This window comes from Lontra canadensis, unplaced genomic scaffold, assembly GCF_010015895.1.
Source record: "Lontra canadensis isolate GAN:19392208 unplaced genomic scaffold, GSC_riverotter_1.0 scaffold27, whole genome shotgun sequence".
NCBI classification, from domain to species: Eukaryota; Metazoa; Chordata; class Mammalia; order Carnivora; family Mustelidae; genus Lontra; species Lontra canadensis.
The window spans coordinates 17729952-17757202 of record NW_022631021.1 but is presented as its reverse complement, the minus strand read 5'-3'; the positions used below and the strand labels follow the sequence as shown (position 1 = coordinate 17757202).

At 33.9% G+C, this 27251-nt stretch overlaps 1 protein-coding gene across 2 annotated transcripts in view; it reads left to right on the top strand.

The window, feature by feature from the left end:
• Positions 1-27251, top strand: part of TINAG (tubulointerstitial nephritis antigen) — a 90723-nt gene that overhangs the window by 18787 nt on the left and 44685 nt on the right. For both annotated transcript variants that reach the window (XM_032864509.1, XM_032864510.1), the window contains exons 4-9: positions 1254-1368; positions 12051-12174; positions 15967-16117; positions 18570-18750; positions 20399-20444; positions 23619-23742. In XM_032864509.1, coding sequence (XP_032720400.1) covers positions 1254-1368; positions 12051-12174; positions 15967-16117; positions 18570-18750; positions 20399-20444; positions 23619-23742 — 741 coding nt within the window. The remainder of the gene's footprint in view (positions 1-1253; positions 1369-12050; positions 12175-15966; positions 16118-18569; positions 18751-20398; positions 20445-23618; positions 23743-27251) is intronic.

Here is a 27251-nt window from a genome sequence, read left to right as displayed (position 1 = left end):
AATAAGTTCTAATATTTCCTATTATCTCTCCTGTATTCTATTTATTTTTTAAAATACTGATTCCTTGCTCACCAAATTAAGTGATTAAATGACCACAAAAGTATCTGAATGTTTCAAAACTGCTAGGGTAGAGAACGAAAAACACACTTCCTTGATGTCATGGCTTTGCCTAAGGCTGGTCCTGATGGTCTCTTATAAATCTTGCAAAATTTAACAAAGTCAGCATTTTCCTTTGGTGATGGAGATTATACTCTTAAAATTGTGGCTCCAAGTTGCTTAGGATTTTGTGATCTAACAGATTCTTAGAAAAGCATGAATTTGCTAGGCATATTATTGAAAATCAAATGTATCTTCAAGCATTCATAAGAGTCTATCACAATATAAGCAATTTTGGTAATTAACTAACAGGATTAAGTTTAGATTTGATTTAAGTAGTGAAAATATATTGTTCTCAAGTTGTAAATAATTCAAACAAGTGATGATTAAAGTACTTTCATCTTTCTCATCTACTCTCATCCCTTCAGAAATTTTTTGTTGGATTTAAATGTCAGTGTTAGATTTTGAAAACAAAGCTCCTTTTCCTATGCAGGGCCACAAACCCTGTCTCTAAAAAATATGTGCTTTTAAGTATCTAATTTCACATTAATTGAATTTGTATCATCACTAATAATAACTTAGATTATTGATCACTTAACACAAATTAACTCTTTAATATATGATAGAATATTCCAGTATTTAAATAAATTAATTCAGTACAATTAATTAGCACTGATGTAATCTTCTTAAGTATAACTATTTTATCCCCAGTTTTTCACAGATACTTCCTTTTACATGGTCAAGTTCTTTTCAGATCTAAATTGTATATAAAACAATTACCCTATTTATCTATAAGTGCATTTCTATACATTCAAGCTTCTTTCTAAAATGCATTTAATGACATTTAAAAGATTACACAGATTGGCCTTTTGCCATTTAATCCCTTATAATATGTAAAGATTCCATATTCTTATATTTAGTCTATATTGATATAGCCTTAGGTTCCTCATATAAGTCATTAAAATAATTGGAAGAGACCTAATTTAGGAAGAGTGGCTCATAGGCTTTCCGTTAAATAATCATACATTCTTTATATAAAGAATATCTAGCTTATAGTAATTCTAATTTTGTATAACTTCAGAAATATAAACAAACATTATTTATAAAAGTGATATTGCATAATGTGTACCAATTTTTCTCTTTCATTTGTAAGGCAGATGGACAGCCCAGAACTATAGCCAGTTCTGGGGAATGACTCTGGAAGAAGGTTTCAAATACCGTCTTGGGACCCTGCCACCTAGCCCCATGCTTCTCAGTATGAATGAAATGACAGTAAGTGGCCTCTCTGTCTGACTCAAATGTGTGTGTGTTTGTACAGGTATGTTTGTGTGTGCATTTAAAGAAATTTTAAATAACTAAAATAGTGGGTTTTGAGCTTTTGGAAATGTAATTTTGTCATATAAATAAAAAACCTTCCACCAAAATGGTTGTTACCTTCCCTGAACATTTCATGTGAACTTTGAAGTTCACCAGTGTCAATTAGATGAAGTGTCCTGTCTTCAAGAATGATTGTGTTCCTTTATACTGCTCATGATTTCTTAGAAATTCCTATTTCTGATTATTGGCTGTTTAGTGACCCAGTGCACAAGCAACTTATCAGTTGTCCTTATTTTTCTTTCTTAAGTAAACATAGTTATTTTTTAAATTCATCCAAACAAAATTGTGCTGTCTTTGGGCTATCCATTTTCATATAAGGCTAAGAGAAATGCCAGTCACTGCAGATGTCTATGCTATGATAATTCATGAAGGTTTATCCTCAAAATTTCCATTACAGGAAAACCTTCAACTTTTTCCGGGTGACCTCACAAACTCCCTCATGAAATTTCAGCATTTCCTATACTCTTATGTTTTATACTATTGTATTGGCTTTCCGTTTCATTCTTAAGAGATGTTATTATCCCATAATGGGTATCTGGTATAAAGAGACTTCTATCTCTCTAGTATGACACTCCTCTAACTCATAGAGCTAAAATTTGACCACCATGTGTGTAGTGTCCCAGGCACACATCTTCCCAGTTGGGATGTTGACAGTATTCAAGGCCTAGTTCAAATGCCCAAGCCTAAGCGGTGCTCACAGATGGTGGGAGTGCAGCCTCTTCTCTTTACAATGCAGGCTTTGGGTCCTGGCTGCCTGCAAGCTCCCAGTGGCTCGAAGCAAGCAGGGTTGTTGTTTGCCATTGGATGAGTTGTAAATCTACAACTTTCTTGTGAAGCATTTAATGTACTTTGCTTTCCAGAGATGTAATCCCCTGAGTTATTATACCAATTCAAAGTGCAGTAGCAGGGCCTGCTAAATTATAACCAGTATCAGAAATGATCATAATAGCTTCCACATATTGAAGAGATGTGTGTTAAGCGCTCTTATAAGTACTTTCATACATTATCTCATCTAATTCCCACAGCAGCTTAATGTAGTGGGTACTATAATTATCCCCATTTTAAAGATGAGAAAATTGAGATTGAGAGAGGTTAAGTCACAGTGAAAAGTGAAAAGCCACCGCAGAATTACTTAAAGTGCAGAGCCAGGACATCTTAAAACATCTGCTCCCAAAAATAGTCCCTAGAGTTCCAGTAGAATCTGTTAGCCTTGGCCAACACAGGTTCAAAAGAGCAAAAAAGCAAAGCTAACTTTATGAAATGATCAGCTTAGATATACTCTTGGATCTTTCCTAGAACCAGTAAAATATAAAATCTTTAGAGATATGGCTTGGATTCATGGTTTTTAGTGACCTAATTATACGATCAATTGGAAGAGTTATTATTATTACTATTTTTTTTTTTCTGGCTGCTTTCTTTTTTATTTTTATTACTATCTGGGGGAAAAAAAGAGGCAGGATTATTTAAAAAAAGAATAAATTCACTCCCTTTATTAGGATTTCTCTTTCCCTTGCTTTTATTAAGGGCCTCAGTCATTTGAGTGTTTATACATATTTTCTCTGGATTATTTCTTTTTAAACTTTAATTTTTGCAACCTGGAATATTTTATATTCTAGAGAATATGAGGTTGTCACTCAGCCTGATATAGAAAAGGAAGTTGAATTCTAATTCAGCATTTATTGGCTGTTAGGGATTTGTTTGTATGAAAGTCATTCTGGCAATATTTAAATGAAAAATCCTAATGGTTAATATTTTGGGAACATTACAATTGCCAAGTGCTATGAATTAGTATAATATAGTTGCCAGCTTATTCCAGAACAGCGATAAGGAAAATTTGGCTGATCTGTAAGAGTTCCATTGTCCACTTACAATGTAGGGCAAGGAACTAGCTTCTTATTTCTAGGTCATAATAGCTTGAGGGCTGAGGGTCTTCCAAAAAGTTTCTGAGTGTTAGAGTTGTCCTAATGTCTGGAGATAGAATAAAATCATAAATATAACAATTACTTCCAGGGAGTGAATTGAGTTGAACAGGTTGCTACAGAAAGAGGTAAAAAAACATGTTAATTCTTAGCCTGGGGACTACATAGATAATTACCTCAATACAGCAACTTGCCTCAGAGTACAGTGAAATGAGTTTTATTTCTTTGTAGATATGCTTCTGGATAACTTTTTCCCAACTTTTTCTTTTTTAAATACCATTTTCAAAATAGGATGGTCTATGTATACAGCTGGGGTAGGGAGTTGCCAATAGCTGTAATGATTTTGTTGAAGAACTCCACTGCATCCCTACCCCAAAACATCTTCCTTTCCTTGACTATATTACCTGGATGAGAGTTGGGGTTCATATAATTCTTTATCTGGGGTAGGCAAGATGAACCATGAGTCATTCCTGGTTTCTGAGAAAGCTCTTCTCTTTCCTGGTTTCATTCCTTTGTTTAAGTCACTATTCCCATAATGTATTTGCTGAGCATGAGTTAAAGAAATATCAGGAGGCATTGTACACAGAGTTCTATGATCATATAGTTATGAAAAATTTGTTGCATCTATATGAATTTATTAAATTCAAGCGAATATTTGTAGAGTGTGGTTAGTAGCAGTGAAGAATAGAAAGATGTTGATAGTGGAGGATGAAAAAAAGTTAACTTTAGGGTTTTGGGGAGCCCTTCTTGGATGACAATCATAAGTGAGGACAGTCAAAAAGGAAACATAAACTTAATGTTTTCCCTGGGTACAAGTAGAGTACCTGAGAGGAAGTAAAAAAAGGGAAAGAAAGAAGGCTGAGAGGGACATTGTTTGGACCATGGAACTCCTTGCTGTGTATGAAGACTCACTTCACCCCCAATGGAGTAATTATGTCTGGTGTCAGGTCAACAAACCTGACTGGCTGGTAAATGCATGCCTATTTTTTTTTCCCCCAAAGGTTTTAATTTTTTGTTTGTTTCAAGTTTTTGTTTAAATACTAAACAAAATTATTAGTTAATAAGGTATAGTATAATAGTGGTTTCAAGAGTAAAATTTAGTGATTCATCACTTACATATAACATCAGTGCTCATTACAAGTCCCCTCCTTAATACCCAACACCCACTTAGACTATCCCCTGCCTACCTCTCTTCCATCAACCCTCATTTTGTTCTCTATAATTAAGAGTCTCTTATGGTTTGCTTCCCTTTCCTTCCTCTTCCCATTCCCCTTTTTGAAGGTTTTCTTAGTTTGAGATTGTTTAAAGTGATGTCTTGATTGGACAGTTCTGTTCTAAATGTTTCTACACTAAAAGAGTTAAGAACTAGCAGATTAGGAGCCCCTGGGTGGCTCAGTGGGTTAAGCCTCTGACTTTGGCTCAGGTCATGAACCCAGGGTCCTGGGATTGAGCCCCGCATTGGGCTCTCTGCACAGTGGGGAGCCTGCTCCCCCACACCCTGCCTGCCTCTCTGCCTACTTGTGATCTCTATCTGTCAAATAAATAAATAGAATCTTAAAAAAAAAAAAGAACTAGTGGATTAATTAACCATTCTCTGGCACTCCATTGAAACTTTGTATGTTGTATGGAGAGATTCACAATGGGACTGATTGGGAGCTGGCCATCAGAAGGAATGCAGCTCACCACAAGAAATTCAGATTCTGCCTACTGAGCATTTTGTCTTCTTAAACTACAAAATAGTCTATGACATGATTTGACCCTTATTTCAGTATTTCTCAACATTTGTTCCATGGGCTAGCAATCTTGCAAGATTAGGACTAAAGGTGTCCCATCTGTGGTCAAATAAATTTGTGTAATGGTGCATTATATCTTTACACTAGAGCAGAAGTATATTTAGGGATCAATCAGAACTTTCTCAGTGTCTCAGAAAGAAAACAACGGAGACAATCAATTATTATGACAGTATGCAAACAAATCTGGCATTGACTGAGGTCCTTTTGAGCCAGCAGAAACATCACAGTTGAAGTCTGTTAATAGGCATGTGTGAGCCAGTGTGTTTACCCAAGTGGGCACCATTCCATTTACCATGAGGAACATGAGCTCTGGAGCCAGTGCACTTGGGGCTCAGTCTGGTTCTTTCACTTATTGCCTCCATTTTCTCCTCTGTAAAATGGTGATGGCAGTAATACCTTGCTCATAGGGTTGTTAGAAGTCATGAAATGCTGAAAAATAAGTGCTTATTATATACCATATTATATACATATATAACAGAAATGTTATCATATACCATACAAAGTTGTTCTTTCTCCTTTGGATTAACTTTGGGAGAATATTCGGGTCAATTCCCTACTATTCCTTGCTACTAATTTGGTAAGAACTAAATTATCAAAAGCTTCATCACTTGGAGATTTTTATTTCATAAGGAAAATTATAGCTCTGGATTTATTGGCCCTGATGACGTTTACATATTTCTGGTGAACCTGAAAGTTCTACTATGCTCCTAAATCATATTAAATCATATCAAAAAAAATCAACAGCTTTGTACCTGAGCGTTTTTCCAGGCATAATATTCAAGTGTTTTTTAATTTGGGAGATAACTTTAAGAAGCTTCACTGTGTTATAACCTATTACAAATACTGTGAATATTTTGAATGAAAAATACTATTTTCAAACAGAAATAGGGAAATAAGAGTTCACTTCTATATTTGTCTCAGCTAAAAAAAAGTTTTCAAAATAGTTTTGTTGTTGTTGATTCCCCAGGGAGAACAATGAAGTGAACAAAGCTGTTATAGATGTTTTAAAAACTTTTTCATCCACCTTATAGCTTACTAGTGTAACATCTTTTCCCAGTCACCCAAGATGTATGATTTTGGTGAGTTTTAATTGGCGTTACTAACACAGGAAAAATAATGTCTTTATGGTTTGTTGGAAGCTAAAGTAAAATATTTTGTGTATTATATAATAACTTTTAAAGCCACCAATCATTGAGAATGAGAAATGAAAATTTATTTAATTGTTTGAATACTTGATCATTGTCTAGACAATATTCAGTATTGACTGACTGGATTTCTTTCTTTTAAAAAAGTTAATTTATTTATTTGAGAGAGAAAGCACAAGTGGCAGGGAGGGGGAAAGGGAGAAGCAGATTCCCCAATGAGCAGGGAGCCCTAGGACACCTGGTTTGATCCTGGGGCTTGGGGATCATGACCTGACCTGAAGGCAGATGCTAACCAACTGAGCCACCCAGATGCCCTTGGATTTATTTCTCTTGTCATCAGTTATAATAAAAGGATTTGATTTTTCCTTTCTGAAGTATGTTTCAATGATAGCAAGTAGTGAGTGATGAGAAGTACCATTGGAAAAAATCAAAGGGAATATTACCATGTGTAGTTTGTAACCCTCCATAGGTTATTGAAAATTTTTTTTGATTAAAAATAATCTACTTGATTCCAAATATGTTTGTTACCTATGTAAATAGAAGCCTCTGCAGCAAATGAAACACTAAGTAGAAATGTGAAGGACACAGTTATATGGTTTGGTTCTTTATATAATATGAAACAAAATGATCATTTTTCCCATAAAAATGATGTTTAGCTCCCACATACATGAACGTAGGTAAATGGCATCAGGCTTGAGTAATAACTTAATAAAAATGCAGGTGCCGATGATACTGCAGAAGGGCACAGCCAGATGTCATGGAGTCTGTTTAAGTGTATATTTTCCTCACTTCATCTCAGAATTTTCTTATCTATGTAGGTATGGAGCAAGGAACAGAATAAGATGCCAGTTCTTGCTGTCCATGAATTAAGAGTTTTAGAATTCAAAGATCATTAAAACATGTGCTTATGCCTCCTTTCTCTCCTTCCCAGAATGGAACCCCACACCCTTTGAGAAACTTTAGAAAATATGCACTCTGCCTTACTCCTTATTCAGCCAAACTTTTGGCAGAATGAGCTCATGGCAGTGTCTTATCTCTCACATCAGTTTTTGAGTTTTTAGTTCTCAGTTTTATTTTTCTATACTAGTTGCAATCTGGTGCGTAACACTGTGGTATAATTGAACATGACTTGAACAACACCGTGGACCTGAATTGATCATTGCAAGGCAAATCTCCAAAAAGAAATGTGAAAATTTATTTTTTTCCCTCTCTGTGAATAAATATTTGGGGCTGTGAAAAAGTAGATTCCTGAGATGATTTGGTGTGTTGATAGAACAAGCACCTGTTCCCTGGGTAATTCCCAAACCTGGGTTAGCTAGTCCAGATTACGGTTCTTCCCAGAGCCTGTTCCAGGAAACACTAGTCCTTTGATCTGCTTTACAATCAAAAGGATGTGAAATGAAATGAAACAAGATGAAATAAAATACTTGGCATTGGGTCATGAACATTTAAAACCATGGATATGATTTCTACTTCCTGGAGTCTCACTACACTTAGGTAGATCATAAAAAAAAAATATTTCAGTGAGGATGAAAATATATTTAATTTTCAAAACCAGTGTTTCTTAGAACTGTTAGATTAATCAACTCATTCTTTTGTAATTATCTGTTATAATTCCCCCAGAACTAGTGTTCTAAGAAACTCATTTGAGGAAATATCATAGTTCATTAATTTCTAGATGCTTATTGTCTTCACTTCTTTACACCTCTAGAATTGGGATGTTTCTTATATTTGATGATGTCCTGGCTTCAGTGAAATATGGTTTTAGCCTAGCAAATTTAATGTCAGATATGTGTACTATTTTAGTTATGATTAAGCTCATCTGAGAGAGACAAAAATTCAGAATGATAGTGGCTTCAATAACATTGGAATTGGTCTACCACCAACAAATCTGGAAATAGATGGTCCTCCATTAGAATTGCACTCCATGGTGTTGGAGACCCAGGCTTCTTCCTTTTTGTTGTTCTGTATTCAAGTCTTTATATCCAAAGTCATATCATGGTTCAAGGAGGCTATTCCATGTCTATCTGTAGCTGGAAAGTAATTTCTGGTGGCAGGAAAAAATAAATAAATAAATAAAAAGGAATAAAAGTGAAGCGTCATTTGTCTCTTAAGGAAAGTTCTCAGAAACTGCCAATGACACTTCTGCTTATATCCCAGGGGCCAGTACTTAGTAAGGTGGCCACACAGAGTAGCCAAGAGGAACTGGGCAATGCAGTCATTTTTTTTCGAGCTGCATATGATGAGCTAAAATTGTTATTTCTATGAATAATGGGAAATCCTATGAAAAGGGGAATGGTTGGAGAAGAATTAGTACTACCTGCCATAGTATGATCATGAAATATTGATATTTATAGATCATTAAGCAAATTACCCCATAAATAGAAACTAGGGAAATATCCAAGTTAACCCGTCCAGAATTAAAAACATGAAGAATATTGTTGAAGATGAAAAATTCATTTTGCCATCAGCAACCTGAAAATTAATCTTATCCTCTCCAATTAGTTTAGAAGAAATTTAGTTTAGAAGTAGTTTAGAAGAAATTTCTTGGTATTCGTGGCATTGGGTTGTGAAGGGCAGGACAAAATGATATTCTCTGTTGAGTTCTTTTGATTCTCGGGTCACTCTGATTATCCAAATTTAAGTGGAGGAAAGTGCAGCCAGAGATAGAGGCAGTCTCACATGGTGGATATTGTGGAGATATGGGCTCTGAGTAAGAATGTCCAGAATGTACAGAATTTGACTAGAGTGTTCTCAAATGCTCTATGATTATGTTTGCATTAAATCTTTCAGAGATTTTGATTCAACTAAATGCAGAAAGTATGTTAAAAAATTCTTCAGTGTTCACCATTGTCTTTAATTTTTATATTTGCAGTATCTTTAATCTCTAATTTTAAATAGAAATATTGAAACTGGGAGACTGTTCATATTTAACCTCAAATTTGACTAATGTTAATTTGGAAGTATGACTAGATTATGACTGAAATTTTTTGACATTACAGTTACAATAATTAAAAATGACCATATGCCACAGTGTAAATCCTTTTAAAAATAAATTTGTATCTTATTTAAGCCATTGTCATTTTGAAATTTCTGTCACTCTCAGCTGATACTCTTGATGCTTTTGCTTTATTAATCTATCCTTTGGCATACATTCAAAAGTATGTGTTGAAGCCAAATTTGTGTTACCGGTTCCTAAAAGCTATTATTCCATGATGCTTGCCTTTATTTATAAGCCATTAAAAACACTCTTACTTTACAGAGGCATGCAATAATTATGGAATAATGGGATATATAATTTGTTCTTTATTTATTATGTCAGATTATCTGATATCATAAGGCAAATAAAATTACAAGATAGTATATTCCTGTTGATCTTCAAATCCTATGGGCTTATTTTTAGGAAAAGAGGTATTAAATAAGTGATAAAAATTCGGAAAGATCCAATATGTGAGCCTTTTGAATTGGACCTGGCTTAGTGGGTTGATAAATACTTTGCTTGTTATTTCTCTATTGCCTTATGTTATTAAGAAGGATTAACCATTAGTATTTTTTAAGCAAAATATCATAAAAACAACAAAAACAGATTGTTTGTATTTATAACAACAAAAACAGATTGTTGATATTTATAATTTAACTTAATGCACCTAAGGAGGAAATATTTTTTTAAGAGATGCAATCTACCAGTTAAGTCTATATTTCTTCATCATTATGAGATATTTATAGAATTCCTCCTATGTGCAAAACATTCTGATAGGTTTTGGCATATGGAAGTCAAATTCTAAATAACTCAACCAGGCTGAAATGTGTTTGAAGTAATAGTTGTATTTTTATTGCTTCAATAGAGTAAAAGGAAAATATCCTAGCTATTTTATTAAATTATAAAGTGATAGCATAACAACCAACACTTCACCTGTTTTCCTAGAAACTTGAGACCACTTAGTACTATAAATATTTAGAAGCACACTGATATGGCAATGATAATGAAACTGGGAGGTATTACTAATTAACAAGATAGGTGTATTTCCACTGCAGTTGGAAAAGACTCCTTTGGAGAGTGAATCTATCTCTCTGGAACTAACTCTTCGGAGCAGTCAATTTATTTTGCTCCAACTGTAGGTTTCAGCAGTGTAGTCAGTCTCATGGCTTACAGATCTAACATCACCTGGATTTCCGCATATCATGGATTTCCACAATACTGCTCCTAAAGGTATCATGCAGGCACTCTACTTGATGTGATCTACTTGACATTTTCTATACATTTTCTATACTTTTTCTATACATTTTCTATACTTTTCTTCCATCATCTAAATAGCAGTGTTTTTAGTAGTTGAACTCAGGATTTAATAACTTTCTTATTGGGTGATAATAGTCTCTTTAAATCAAAACTAAACTCTCTCATTAAAATTCAAATTTATAAATATTTTGGAGGGATATCTTTTCAAGCCAACATGTAAATTCCAAATCTTCCTTTAGTCTCTGAAGCAATTATATACCTGTCAGAAATAATTTTGTTTGCAAGATACTGGATCAGTAGCCCAACTTGTTTAATGGAATGCATAATCATTAAACTTTTAAACAGGTAAACTTTTAGCTTTTATGGACTTTTTACTTCTGTTGCAAAATATCAGTGTATTTCTAATAAAGAAGGAAATGATAAATGGAGCTTAGTTTTAAGAATTCTAAAACCTGGGTCTGGTTTCATGGGTATTTCTTATTTAACCTTAATGTCATTTAACTTTTAGAAGTTTATCTCCTCATTCATAAAGTAGAGTAAATGATATTTTCCATGATTATATAACAAAGAGCTATCAAGAAGATAAAATGTTGAGAAAAAAATGAAAATCTTAAAGCACTCTCAAAAATGATATATATGAATGTGTGTATAATTAAGTGATAAAAATTAATAAACATAATTTTATTTTGTTTGAGTCATTATTTATGGAAGTGAAAGTTATCACTCTTTAGAAAAATTTGGGGAAAAAAACAGGGTATGGTGTTTGAGATCTTCTTTGAGTGACTTGAATGAAGCAAGGCCCATAACTTTTAATTTACCTTCTTGGAAAGACAGTAGGTGAAACAGATTCTATCAGGACTTGAACATGGTTCTCTGAAGACATAATGGTATTGTACATTTGGCATTCCACAAAAGCCCCTTTTGGATCTTCAATAATATTTATAATATCAACCAATTCATCCTAGTTTTTTTCATAATGGCCAGGGTAAGTTTGGTTCTTCCTGGACTTCCGAGTGTAGTAATGCATAGTTGCTACAGATGCATTGTTTCGAAATTAATTTCATACAGAATCACACTCTCTAATGTAAGAAGGGACATAAAAGTAAATGTTATTTCTGAGAAGTAAATGTTATTTCTGAGACCAATTTTAATAACCATATTGTTTTTCATATGGGTGATGATCCAAACTCTGATTCAAGATGATAGAAACATTGACTAAAATTATTGTGTTGTATGCTTATCCCTCCAAAATTCTACATCTTGTTCTTAAGATTTTGCTCTATGTTAGGATTCCCTGCATTGAATTCTTTTAAAATGTATATGAAATAGAAATCCTACACTATTAATACCTTTCAAGTATGTCATCAGAAAACATGAATGTATAAAAAATAATGATAAACATTATAAAAAGCCTTGGCGCATTCTTATAACAGTTATTGGGATACATTTGAAGAAATCTGACATGTCTGCTTCTCTTCTTTAGGCTTCTTTACCTGCAACAACTGATCTTCCAGAGTTTTTTATTGCTTCTTATAAATGGCCTGGATGGACTCATGGCCCATTGGATCAAAAAAATTGTGCTGCATCATGGGCATTTTCTACTGCAAGTAATAAAGTCATTTTAGTTACTTCCTTGTAATTCTCCCTTTAAGTCAAGATTCTGGGACAGTAATTAAAAAATTTTGAAATTTAGAATATTTCAATATTTACATTTGGCCAATTAAAATAAAATCATATTCAGACCAGAGAAAGCAGCCTGAACATTATATAAAAATTCCATTTTCACTCTGAAAATTCATCTTGATTTTTAGGGTATAATTTTAAATGGAGAATAAATCAAAAGAGCAACAAAGAAAAGTTACCAAAATTTTTTTGTCCTTTGAGTTAAAGCCAGATGATAAGAAGAGTGTAAGGTATGTCTTCATTCATAATATTATCTGTAATACTAATATGAAATTACACATACCTATATAATTCATATGTTCTTTTTCCTTTACAAATTTGCAAAAAAAAGTCTTATTATTAAACTACTTTGATGTAAAGAAATACTTCAGAACAAGATAATAATGGATTAAATGGGTTTTATCATTTAGATGAAAGCAAATTTGTAGCTTTTGACTCTAAAATGGTTAAGAGTAGCTTCCAAATTAGTATTGCTGTTACTTCAAAAGGATCAGGAATACTACTTTTATAGTTACTTTCATAAAAGTTCACAAGTCCAATAAATCAATACTCAAGTTAATCTTAAGTTTTGGTCTCTAAGGTATCCTCAAAGGAATGTTAATTATATTGCAGCAAATAGCTTAAGCCTAACATGATGTTGATTGGCTACTATCAAAGGTCTTCATTAAACTATGTTCTAGGCTTTGAAGGTAATTTCAAGAGTGCTCAGAATTCTAAATTCTTAGCACAGAAAACATTGTAAAATAGGTACATAGGTTTACAGAGATGCCAAACTCTGAAGGGTAATACTATTTTAGACAGAAAAGTACTGATATACTTGTCTAAATATCAATGCTTCATAATATAAGCTAGTTTGTTTTAGAAATGATGACTTTGGCCAAGCTTGCCCCTGGAATGGCTTTATCTACTAAGTCTATTCTACTTCCTACTCCTCTAAAACAAATGCTTTCTGGATTTCTGATATTTGATCACTTATTAAGGATCCACATGGTGGTCCTGTTTGAGCCTTGCTTCACATGGGTAGGGAGATACTTAATTAGATAAATCATTTGTCATTTTGTGTTCATGTGGTTAATGTATTACACCTCTTAGGGGATATATAAGAATTTTGCTTTAAATGGAAGCTAGACATATTTCTGAAGATATCTTAGGAAAGATGTTGCTGGTTAAATAGTGAGAGTAACATGCTAGTCTGATTTGGATGGTGTATTTTGGTGTCCCCAAGACATAGTCCCATGAATGGCCTCTGCCCAGGTTTATGTATGGATTTGTCTCCTACCTAATTCACCAAAACACCAGAAAGAGGGTCTTCAACACTTCTGTGGTTTCAGATGACATGGTTTTTATATTGTGTATTCAGTATGACAAATCAAACTCATGCTGGTTTTTTTCTGAGTGTGTTAGGTAAAGAAAAGAATAAACTAGGTTCTTTTAAGAATCCGTAACTGTGTCAGAAAATAATAGTTAAAACAAGAAAAAAATGTTTTTCAAAGAAGCTAAAAGCTATTAGATGAGATAAAGAAGACATTTTAAAATATACATATATAAAACAAAAATTAGACAGCCAAATACAATTTAAGGACGATGTCAGAGATTGAAGAGGTGAAAGAGTTTGAAATGGGAGGCGTGATGCATGTCACAGGCAAAGATGGAGATATAATAAATAAGCAGGAGAAATGGCAGTATGTCTCAGAGTTAAAGGCCATAATAGTTTTCAAAAGGAGCGTAGAAATCAATTCACTGAGCTGAGTCATTCTTAGGTATTTCAAATGAATTTGGATTAAACATTCACTGAGATTCAGAAATGTTTGTCAAAGAGCAACATATTGTGTCCTGTTGGAATTTAAAATATTTATCCTTGAGTTGAAATCTACAGATTCATGGTTGGGAGGGATCTTAGAGGTTGCATTTTTCAAGCCTTTGGTTTTCTAAAAAAGGTACAAGTAGATAAAATGACTAACCCTATCTCAGAAATGATCCTGGAAGTCAGGTTACTGATTCCTTGACTGCTGTTGTCTCAACTAGTTTTTGAACTAGGGAATAGTTAGACTAACACTTTCAAATTTGCATTGGATTCTGAACCCTTGATCTGAAAGTCAAAGCATCAGAAATTTTCTATTTTCTTCTATGAAAGAAGGAGTTCTTTTCTTTTTTTTTTTTTTTAGATTTTTTTTTTTAAGATTTTATTTATTTATTTGACAGACAGAGATCACAAGTAGGTAGAGAGGCAGGCAGAGAGAAAGAGGAGGAAGCAGGCTCCCTGCCTAGCAGAGAGCCCAATGCGGGGCTCGGTCCCAGGATCCTAGGATCATGACCTGAGCTGAAGGCAGAGGCTTTAACCCACTGAGCCACCCAGGCGCCCAAGGAGTTATTTTCTTGAGAATAGCAGAGGTGATAGTAGAATGTCATCTGCTCTTATGAAATATATCCCAGCATAGTAAGAGGTGGGAATTGAGAAGGAAGTAGGAGGTTATAGACTGAACAGATATTGAACATTTAAAATGTGCCAAAATTGCGCTACAGAATTATACATATGCTGTAGTTACATAAAAACCCTGTACATACAGAAATATATATGTAAATGAATTATTTAAAAATGAATTATTTTAGAATAATTCTAAATTAGCTCCTTGAGAAGTTCCAGTATACAGACAATTTTGATGGGCAAAACTACAGCTTCTTCTGAGAAAATCGGATGGATAAAGAAAGTTTACTTTTTTGCTTTTAATTAAAAGTAATTAAGTTTAAATATCAAGAACAAACTATACCAGTTACCCAACAACCACAAAAATTTGTACCAAAATTTTCCCATGATCTCATCATTCGTATTAGTTTATCATGGTAGCATAATCAAAAAGATAATGTAAGTAGTTTTCTGATACTGGTTGGTTAATTTCGCTAGTTTATTTTTCTGTGAGTGTAGCATTGTGATTCTTGTTCATCATTATAATTTCTAGTGCTTAGTACAGTGCCTGTCCCCTCATAGGCAGTCAATAATTATGTATTGGGAAAAGGAATGAATTAATTAACGACAGCCATGGGAATTTTATATGTTATCAAGTTATATCAAGTATAAACAAGGTGAATTCCATGTCTATGTAATATAGGATCATGATTTCCAAAAGTATTATAAAGATAAACTGTGCTGTTAGTTTTTAGATATTTATAAGGTTCATATTAGTATAGATTAACTTATGGTGTTCAGAGTAGCCAACCCAGATACTGGTTAAAAAGCAAGCATTCAGTTTATTACAATACATCAGATTAACTTGGATGAATTTCCAGTTAGTATTTCTATAAATTTTTCTGATTTCTTCCACTTAGTTGCACTCATTTCAAAATTTATATGTTTATCCATGATTATATGTGAGGTATAGGAGTTACAAATGTAAATGAGACATGATTCTTGCTTTCAAGGAGTTTCACTTGACAGATTTCTTAATGAAAAATTCATAAGTGTATAGAACATGAAAGGAACAAGGGACTAGAAAAGTCTTTGAAGTCAATAAGACAATTGAGCAAACCAAAATTGGATAAAAATTATGACTGAAATTGTGACCCAGTTGACTTTGCTGGAATACAGGGATACACTACTGACAATGGTTTTGATTTTAAATTACATAAAATTCTGAAGACTAGGATTCAAAAGAAGTTATTTAAATTATTAAAAATGCCACGTGCCATTTGAATATTAACCAGTATTCTGTTTGAAATAGGTGTGGCAGCTGACCGAATAGCAATTCAATCCAAAGGTCGCTACACAGCCAATCTATCTCCTCAGAATCTGATCTCCTGCTGTGCCAAGAACCGACATGGATGCAATAGTGGAAGCATTGATAGGGCTTGGTGGTTCCTGAGAAAACGTGGGTAAATAGCTACCTGACATATGTTTCTAGGATTCTTATGAGTTTGTTTGGGGTTAGAATAAGGAAAAAAATAAATTGTAAGATTTTTACTAAAAAAAATGTATATATATATGCTACACCTATATAAATATGTGTATTACCTTTAAATATATAAATATATTTGGTTATCTACCAAGATTACAAGCTATTGGAGGTGATTATTTGATTAATAGTGATAGTGATTGATAGTGATAGTGATTATTTGAAGAATGTATACATTCCAGACTAAATTACTGGAAAGGCTCAAGTAAGCATTGTCTTCTTGTTGCTCTGTGCTAAATGGATCTACTGAGTCGCAGTGGGAATAGAGTAGTTGGCATTGCTGATACCCTGATGAGTCTTTGCGTTACCCAGGTAGATGGATAATGCTAGGTAAAAATTAGATGAAGAATAAGATGAATAAAATAAAGAATATATAGTTGCCTCAGCTTATCAACATCACTAAGTGTCACTGTCCCATTCAATGGGAAAAGGCAGGCTGTATTTCCTTATGCACATGTAGTCTGATACCTATTGCATCCTCATATCTACTGTAGGAGATAATCTACGTAAAAGCTAAGTGATTTGGGTAAGGAAACTGCAGCTGATAACTAATAGTATACATATGTACTGCTCACCTATCCTTTTATCATCCACTGAGTACTCTAGGTTTGCTACAGAAGAGTCAGTTTCTATGAAAGCATGGATGTCAGATATTGATAGGTAGCAATAAATTTCTTTAAAAATATTTCATACATTTTGCTTAATAATGTGGTGGTTAGAATGAACAACTTGGGCTGATACCTTCCTGGTATAGTAGTGTTTGGATGGCTTCTGTTTTGAAGTATGACAAAAATTAACAGAAGCTATAGAAGAAGCTCAGAAATAGAAATTAACATTGAGACCCAACTAAATCTTACTGTGTTGGTCTCAGGTTACCATAACAAAATGCCATAGACTGGGGAGCATAAACAACAGGCCTTTATTTCCCATAGTTCTGATGGCTGAGAAGTCCAAGATCAAGATATTAGCTGAATTAGTCCTGGCGAGAAACCTCTTCTCATTTGCCTTTCTGTTGTGTCCTCACGTGGCAGAAAGAGTGCTAGTATCTCTTTCCCTTCTTGTAAGGGCGTGAATGTCAGTGTGAGGGCCCCAACTCCATCACTTCATTTAAAGCTAATTATCTCAAAGGCCCCTCCAAACACCATTACATTAGGTGTTGGGGGGTTCAATACATGAATTTTGGGTGACACAATTCAAGCTACAGCACTGATTATCCCAAAGCAATATGTTTAATGCAAGAATTTTTGGAAGTATTCATAGTCTTTAATGGCTTTGCTTTCATCATGCTCCTTGCTCAGATTCTCTTATTCTCTTGAACACTACTGAATTTTTCTGAAGCAATCCTATTGGATATTTCTATGGCCAATTCAAATTGAATATATATACATATATATATGTATATATATATATATATATATAAAATCAAATTTTTTTGAACTTGGGATATTTATTTATTTTTTAATTTCCTCAAAACATTTTTTAATTTTTATTAACATATAATATATTATTTGCCCCAGGAGTACAGGTCTGTGAGTCATCAGGCTTACACATTTCACAGCACTCACCATAGCACATATCCTCCCCGATGTCCATAACCCAGCCACCCTATCCCTACCCCCCAACCCCCAGGAACCCTCATATAAAATCAATTTTATGGCTTATTTTCCTTATGATCTTCTTCTATATTCAATAAATAACTTTAGTTTTGGTTCCAAATAATTTGTACTTTTCTATGTTCAGTTTCAAAATCAGAAATCAAAATTATTTTGTTTATTCTTCTGTACTATGTGTGTGTCTGATAACTTTCTACTCTATTAACTTTAAACACTATCTTAGTGTATAGTATTTCTCCCAAAATATGCTGAACCACAGAAACATATTGAACAATTGAAATCCTATGAGGAGTTATTTATAACTCAATAAAAATTTAAAAATAAAGAACAAAACATCCTTAATTATAATACTTACATCATTGATCAAAATACCCCATCTCAACATAATAAAATCATTGTCTTTTTCACATTAAACTTGGTTTTTCTACATTATAATTATAGATACAGGATGAAGTCCTGCCCCTATTAATATTACCACAGATTTTATTGGCAGTCAGTTTTCATCTTTAGGAAATTCTGTACTGTAGATAAATTATTTATTAAAATGGATTGAAACAAGACTTTTAAAATTACAATAAAAATGAGGGGATAGAGAAGAGTATAATATATTGAACTGGTAGGTTGGAGTTAATCCACATTTTGAATGTTACACTTGTGAGCAGTTAGGAAAATTTATAAATGTTTAATTCAGTAAAATTGCACATAGATAGTGTATTACAGCATTTTCCTAAGTATTACTTCTTTGCTAATTCCTCGTAGACTGGTATCCCATGCATGCTATCCACTTTTCAAGGACCAAAATGCTACCAATGATGGCTGCGCCATGGCAAGTAGGTCTGATGGGCGCGGAAAACGGCATGCCACAAAGCCATGTCCCAACAACATCGAGAAATCGAACAGAATCTACCAATGTTCTCCTCCATACAGAGTGTCCTCCAATGTAAGTCTAAATGGCAAGAATTAACAATGGTTAACTTTCTCAAAAAGATATAGCTCTGCTGTTATTAAAATTCTTTAAAAACTATTATATTCTAAAGTAATGTTAGTTTTCAGAAATAATTTTTATATTCCTAAAGTGTCCATTAAAAGCTTTCAGATTCCTGATCTTTGTATTATTAACAGCATGAATAATTATGTGACATATATTTACATACTTGACAAATAAAAGCTAAATCAGGGGTGCCTGGGTGGCTCAGTGGGTTAAAGCCTCTGCCTTCAGATCAGGTCATGATCCCAGAGTCCTGGGATCGAGCCCCACATCGGGATCCCGGCTCAGCGGGGAGCCTGCTTCCTCCTCTCTCTCTGCCTGCCTCTCTGCCTACTTGTGATCTCTGTCTGTCAAATAAATAAACAAAATCTTAAAAAAAAAAGCTAAATCAGACCTTTTTTCACTGACTTTACAGCAGTAGTAGTTCATTGTGCCATTCCTTTGCCTTAGTCCACAAAATAATTGAAGTAGACATAGCCATTATAGGAAAATGACTCCCTTAGATTCTAGTTTTTCATGTTGAAAGCGTGGATAAATTTTACTTCATCATATCAGTGTTACCCAGACCTCACTTTCAGAATATCTGAAACTTCAGTGGCTTTCAGTTACCTACAGAATATGGTTTAGTTACCTACAGACTATGGCATATAGGTCTTCTGTGATTTGGTTCTGACCTACTGCCTTTACAGACTTTTGTCCTGTCTGCATATGCTCCTCCACCTGCTTGTAATGCTCCTGATAAACAGGACTACTGTCTGCTCCCTAGACACATGGTGCTCTCTCATGCTTGTCTACTTAGGCAGGTGATGATTCCTCTGACCCATGTTGGTTAGCCCACCTATTTCCATCGGTAGAATCCCACACATGGTTCAAGGCCCAGGTTAAAACTTAATCTCCTCTGTGACCTTTCCTTGACTCCTACACAGGATTACTTTTCCTTTTCATTTGCATCCCTGGGAACTTGGAGCTTATCTCTGTAATAGAACTTAATATATTATAATGCAATTAGTTGTGCTACTGTCTGTCTACTCCACCAAAATGTAAATTCCTTGAGACAGGTACAGGGTCAGTATTTGTTTCTGTCCTAGTTTTTTGTATATACTTTGTGATCAATGCACATATATGAATGAATGAATAAATGAATGACCTGCCTTTTTACTAAGGGCTGCATCACACAGTGGGTGACAACATAGAAATATTTATACACTGTAGCCACACTGAGGACCTCACTAAACAATCATCTGGGGTTCTTGTGATCAAAAGAATGGAGATGACACAAATCTCCACTGATAAAACATGGTTTTAATTATTTTTTTATCTGTGACCAGAAAAAGTTATTACTTTATTTCTTCTTCATTCCAAAATTATCACCAGTGGAAAAAGTCAATGAAACAAATGGGTCCTTCTTGTCTTTAGCAACTTAATCAATGTGCTGTTTCACACTAAGTATTTCAAGGTATTATTAAGAGTAAATTATAAGTGGTCAAGGCACATTGGATTGTATAATTCTTAAATTGATTATGCAGCACCTAACATTATACATCAAATAATAGGTATAGTATGCTCTGATAATAATGTTTATTGATGCTTTCCCTTCTAGGAAACTGAGATAATGAAAGAAATCTTGCAAAATGGACCAGTTCAAGGTAAGTTTGAATGAAATATGGTTGTGTCTTATTTATTTCTTTCATAAACAATATGACCTTTCAATTCATGCAAAAGGAGCTTAATAAAAGAAAATTTTTACTTTTAGAGTGTTCATAAAGGTTCAACAGTTCTAATATCAGTGCAATTATAGCATATATGCTACCTAATAACTTCATTATCTGCCATTTTATTTTAATAAGATAGGCACATTCATTGAGTTCCTAAATATTAATAACACATTTGATGAAAGTCTGCTAAATCTTTCCAAAAGTGATCATGGGCCAAATAGACAATCAAACATGAAATGCTAAGTGGTAGAGCTCATTTAATTATTCAGTCATATTTAAGAATCATACATAGTATTAGAAATTTCCTCACCTTTAGTTTAAAGGGATTAGGTAATGGATTGAAAAAAAATCAAGCTGTAGCAGTAGCAAAAAATCTAAATATTTTCCTTTTTCTGTAAACTCAAAATAAATTAAATAAGCCAGTGTGATTTTTGTGTTTTATAAAATGCCTTGTATTTTGATCAATTTTGTAAATGTGTTAGGGCTAGTAAGTTAACAGTAAATAAGAAAATAATATACTGAATTTACATTAACTTTCATTTTTAAGATATCATCTGTGAGATGTAATTCCTCTGTTTACCTACTGAATTTTATTTTGCACCACTGCAATGGATGAAGAAGATAGGTTTATAGAATATATTCCCTGTACTAAACATTGCCTTGAAGAGCATGGAAGAACAAAGCAAACAAGGCCTAAACTGGAAATTCAGGTTGTGAACATGTGAAAGCCCCCAAATATATTATCAGTGGAATGAACCAAATAAATTTAAATTAACCAAAATTAAATTTAAAACATTTGATATACTCCTAAGGAATTATTGGTCAACAGCTGCTTTAGCTTTTCTGAATGCTGACCTAATTAGTACTGGTTCAGCATCTAGCAGGAATCACAGATTTTAAAGTTGTGTTGAAACGATCTTTATTGATCATTATCATCACTTAACATTTATTGAGAAACTAGAGCTTACACTAAACGTGTCCTGAATTTAATTCTAAAAATCCTGGGACCTTAAACAAAACCTGGACAAATGAAGAGAATTTTTTTTCCTTATAATAATGTAATTTTTATTAGGTGTTATAAGACTGGGGGAGTCATATGTAATTTACACGCATGCTTCAGTAAGTTAAGTTCGTGTGACAAATTTAAAGGAGCACAGGCATTGGGAGACAAGGCTGAATTCAAAATTCCACCTTTGACGTTTGCTACTTAGAATGACTTTGGGCAAGTTATTTCAGTTCCCTGAATCTTCAAGTCATTGTATAACTGTTTCAAGTTTCTCTATTTCTCTCTTTTAATGAGTCAGAAGAAATTTGGATCATAATTCTTTAAAACTGAGAGCCCCAGGGGTTTATTTTATAGTCAAGTACTTAAATGTTCATGAATTTCACATAATACATAAAAAATAATCAAAAGTGAGAATCACAATTAAATGATAAACATTTTAAAATAGTGGAGTTGAAATCCAAATTATTCAATGCCTGTGTCAAGAATGGACCTCCTGCCAGCCCGAGCCAGGAGCAGAAGATAGTGTTGCCATCAAGGTGAGCTCCATCCTGCCCTCGGCCTCCTAACAATGCTCTGTGTATGCTTGTGGCCGTTTTCCAAAAGCAAAATTGCACTACATTAACATATGTTATGTCCTTACGAGCTCATCAGGTCTGTTTTGGTGTCAGAAACTGAAACAAAGACCTACCTTTCAAGTTAATTGTAATGGTCTCTCTCCCACGCTTCTTCTGTCAGTACTGTTTCTCAGTAATGAAGCATATATTTTATTCCTGGTGCTTAAGGAGAGTTGAGAGGAGCTGAAGGGGTCAATGGTTCCACAGAAGAGAAAACCCACTAGCAGTATCTTCACATTTATATAAATGCTGGTTGACTCATCTTGCTGTAGATGCCACATGATTGTCAGCACAGCATTGCCTGGTTAACATACGGCATTTTCTCCTCGCTCAGTCCAAAGAATGGAAAAGGCAATAGAATGTTGGGTAAATAACAGGGTGTACATTCTTCTAAAATCTGTAGAATTAAAAATAAGTTTAGGTGCTGAAAAGAGAACGAAACAAGATCTGCATAAAGTACAGTTATATAAATTCTTAAAATCCTATGGGAATGTATTTTATTTATTTTGAGGGGAAGTATTTAAAGTAGATAAAGAAGACCTAACCTCTTTTGAGAATATTCAAACAGCATAAGAAAAAGCATGAATCATTGAAAAAGGAGATAAAAGATGGAACATCAAAAAGCTATATATGACTTTGGAGTAGAAGTTTCATTTTAGGATCTGTCGAATACTTGTGACCTTAATTTTTTTATTATTATTTAAAAAAACATGCCAAACTAATATAGACAAGCATTGTGCATTTATCAAGGTATACTCATCTAGTCCCAACTAAAAATATTTTTAATTCATGTCTTCTGGAAGTTTAAAGTCTTCACCCTGAATTGTCTAAGCCTTTCAACAAAGCAGCACACGATATAGAAAAGACGTAATCTAGGTGAGGGAATGAAAGAGAGCTTTATCAAATATAAGCTTTTACTTTCTTAAGAATACAACAATGACTTAGCTCTCCAGAGCTGGGAGGATGAAACTTTGTCAGAATATGCTTGGGCCAAAGGTTTGCTTTTTATTCACACTCACCAAGAAAAGGTTTGCACTTATTTCCAAGGATTAAGGACAATTACTTTAAGCCCTGTTTGCTAGGTTCACCTTTCACTGCTAGCTTAATTGGAGTTTTAAGAGGCTCCTGGTGAAGTCCAAGGTTAATGGAGAAATAGCAATCACCAGCCAAGTGTACTGGGGCTTCTCTGCAAGGGTCTGAATTCCTGGTAACAATGGTACTGTCAATTAAGAATAGATGGTGTTTTAAAGGTATAATGTGTACTTAAGTAATATCCTAAGTAGCTAAAAGTTGTTTTTATAAGAGAACAACAACAAAAAATTGCAGCAATTAAATAAAGTAGAAAAGAAAATTAGGCTGAGTTGCAAAGTCCCCCCTTAGATTCTCCTGCTGGCATTTTAACCGTTGATTGTTCTGTGAGAATTTCTAGAGATTTTAAAAGGAGATTTGTTTAAAACTGTTTCATTCTGTTGGGTTTTATTTTAGCCATAATGCAAGTCCATGAGGATTTCTTCCATTATAAGACAGGGATATATAGACATGTTACCAGAACAAATGAAGAAGCAAGCAAATATCGAAAGCTCCAGACGCATGCAGTCAAACTTACTGGGTAAGGCAATTTCTTAAAAATCTTCATTTAATTCTTTTGGGAAATGAAACTGAACATACATGTGCATACAGGTATCAGAATTCTCCTTGGTATGAAAGAGTTCTTTACAAATTAAAGGTTATCCAAACCTGGACACTATTTAGTCATTATTTTAAAGTCTGGTTAAAGGGTAACTCAATATTCTGGAAAAGATGTTCATTTCCTCTCTCTCAGTTGTGAGTGTATTCTAAAAATCTGTTTTAAGGACAAGGGAAATATATTATTGGAAGAAATTCTACATATGGCATAAGCAGGGAAAGAGTACAAATCCAGAGAATATTAGGATTTGGAAAGAAGGTTTTAGACAAATTATGAATGGAAGTAATTAGCAGGAAGAAAGAAAAAATAGGGTAACCTTTAATTCCGTACGAAATTATTTTTTTGTATTTCTTTGAGCATTTTAGAAATTACACTTAGCAAATTGTGGGTAAAATACATTCGTCTCTATGAGGGCAAGAAATAGCTTCAAAATCGGCTTGCATTATGAGTAAGTAGTTTCATAAATAGACTGTACTCAAAAGAGAGTGGGGTCATCTGAGACCACTTTCCCCAGTGCCTTCTCCAGCTCATTCTGACTCTGCCGTGCCTTTAAGACCTTTCTTCTAATGTCTCAGTCCCACTCCAACAAAATGCTACAGGAAATGTTTCTGGGTCTTTTTTTTTTTTTTTCCATGTCCATTCATGTCCTCACTTTGCCATCATGGTAAATGACTTTGTTCCTATTGAACATGTCCTTCCTGTCAAAATTTGGTTAAATCATTCTTATATATCTCCTCACCTCTCCTCCTCTTCCACATCTTATATTTATTAGTAATATTATGATTCTTACATATTTCAGGATTATAGAATTTACATTCTGCTCTGAAACTATAATACTAATAGTTGCTTAAGCTTTATGGTGTATTAATAGAGTCAATGATAAGCAAATATGTTTATGATGGCTTTTCTGTCCTTGAGTTTAATTTTTATCAGTTATGTTGTTGAATAATTTTGTTAAATTATTTTCCAGCAATTATTGTTTTAATTTATCATTTTTTAAATTAATTTTTTTTAATCAAGAAGGACTCTTAATGCCTGTGTTCCCTGATTTCTTACATGTTTGAGGAAGTGTTTGTTTTCCTTTAATTCAAGAATAATACTATGTATAAAATTCTGGGACTATAGTAACTTCAGAACTTTGCCAATGTTGCTCCAGGGTTTCTGGCATTAAGTTTTCCTGCAGAAAAACCTCTGGCTAACCAAATGTTTCTGTCTCCTTAGAAGTGACATGACTTTTTTTATTTGAACACTCATACTTGTTTCTTTCATCCTTGAATTAAATATATTCACTTTTTAAAGTACATATTATACATATGTTGGATCTTCTATACCGCCTATTATCTTTTTAATAACATTTATACTGTAAATTTATTTGTGTTTTGTTGTGTATGATTTCTTTCTATATTGTCCCACCTATCCTAGAACATTTATTATATTTGGCGTTTATTCTCCAAATGGCTCTTGCTTCTGAAATATTTATTTTTTAAAATATTTAATTTATTTATTTGACAGACAGAGATCACAAGTAGGCAGAGAGGCAGGCAGATAGAGAGAGGGGGAAGCAGGATCCCTGCTGAGCAGAGAGCCCAATGTGGGGCTCAATCCCAGGACCCTGGGATCATGACCTGAGCTGAAAGCAAAGGCTTTAACCCACTGAGCCATCCAGGCACCCCATCTCTGAAATATTTTTATATATATTTTTCTTTTGATTGTCCTTCAAGCTCCTTGAGCTATGGGTTAGAGAGTTCATATAATTTCTTTGAGTGTATGTCTGACTTCTCTAGTGTTTTTGAATAATTCTTTTTGAGCTGTACATCTTCATGGGCTTTCCCTACCTTCTTTTGCAAAATTTAATCTTAAAGTTATGCATTTTATTCTCTATCATGTCCTTTCTTTCTACTGCACTTTCTCTATCCTCACCTCAAAAGTTCCTCAGCCCCCTACATACTATCAATGAATTATGGCATTCAGTCTGGCCACTATTCCAACCCTCTGCTTGAGGCTACACTTCCTTTCTTATCTAGTTAAAATACCATGGCAAATCATTATACTCAATCACGCACCTTGGACTCCTCTGGCCCTGCTTCATTCATCATACTTGCTTATAAAAATCTCAACTCTGGTTAAATTCTATTTGGCCTATTTTTTTTAAATTGTGTTTATTTATTTATTTTTAAATTCCAGCATAGTTAGCATACAGTGTATATAGTTTTAGGTGTAAAATATAGTGATTCACCAGTTCTATACATTAATCAGTACTCATGAAGATAAGTGTATTCTTAACCACTTCACCTCTTTCACCCATTCTCCCACCCATCTCGCTTCTGGCAACCAGCAATTTTCTATATTTAAGAATCTGTTTTGTTGTTGTGGTCGTGGTTGTTGTTGGTGGTGGTCTCTTTATTTATTTGTTTTGTTTTTTTAAATTCCACATATGAGTAAAATCATATAGTATTTGTCTTTCTCTGACTAATTTCACTTAGCATTATACTCTTTAGCTCCATCCATGCCATTACAAATGGTGAGATTTCATCCTTTTTTATAGCTGAGTAATATCCCATTGTGTGTATGTGTGTGTATTTATGTGTATGTATATATATACCCATACACATGTATATGTGTATATACATATGTGTGTGTGTGTGTGTGTGTGTGTGTGTGTGTGTATCCATTCATCTATTGATATTATTATCCATTCATCTATTGATGGATACTGGGACTGCTTCCATATCTTAACTATTACAAGTAATGCTACAATAAACTTGGGGGTGCATATATCTTTTCAAATTAATGTTTTTGTATTCTTTGGGTATATGCCCAGTAGTGGAATTTCTAGATCATATGGTAATTCTATTTTTACTTTTTGAGGAACCTCCATACTGTTTTCCACAGTGGCTGTACTGGTTTGCGTTCCCAACAGTGCATGAGAGTTCCTATTTCTCCACACCCTCACTAGCACTTATTCCTTGTGTTTTTTATTTTAGCCATTCTGATAGGTGTGAGGTAATATCTCTTTGTGGTTTTGATTTGTATTTCCCTGACGATCAGTGATATTGAGCATCTTTTCATGTGTCTGTTAGCCATCTGTATGTCTTTTTTTTTAAATTAAATTTAATTTTTTTCAGTGTTCCAAGATTCATTGTTTATGCAGTACACCCAGTGCTCCATTCAATACGTGCCCTCCTTAATACCCACCACCAGACTCACCCAATCCCCTATCCCCCTCCCCTCCAAAACTCTCCATTTGTTTCTCAGAGTCCACAGTCTCTCATGCTTTGTATCCTCCTCTAATTTCCCCCAATTCACTTTTCCTTTCCTTCTCCTAATGTCCTCTATGTTATTCCTTATGCTCCACAACTAAGTGAAACCATATGATAATTGACTTTCTCTGCTTGACTTATTTCACTCAGCATAATCTCCTCCAGTCCTGT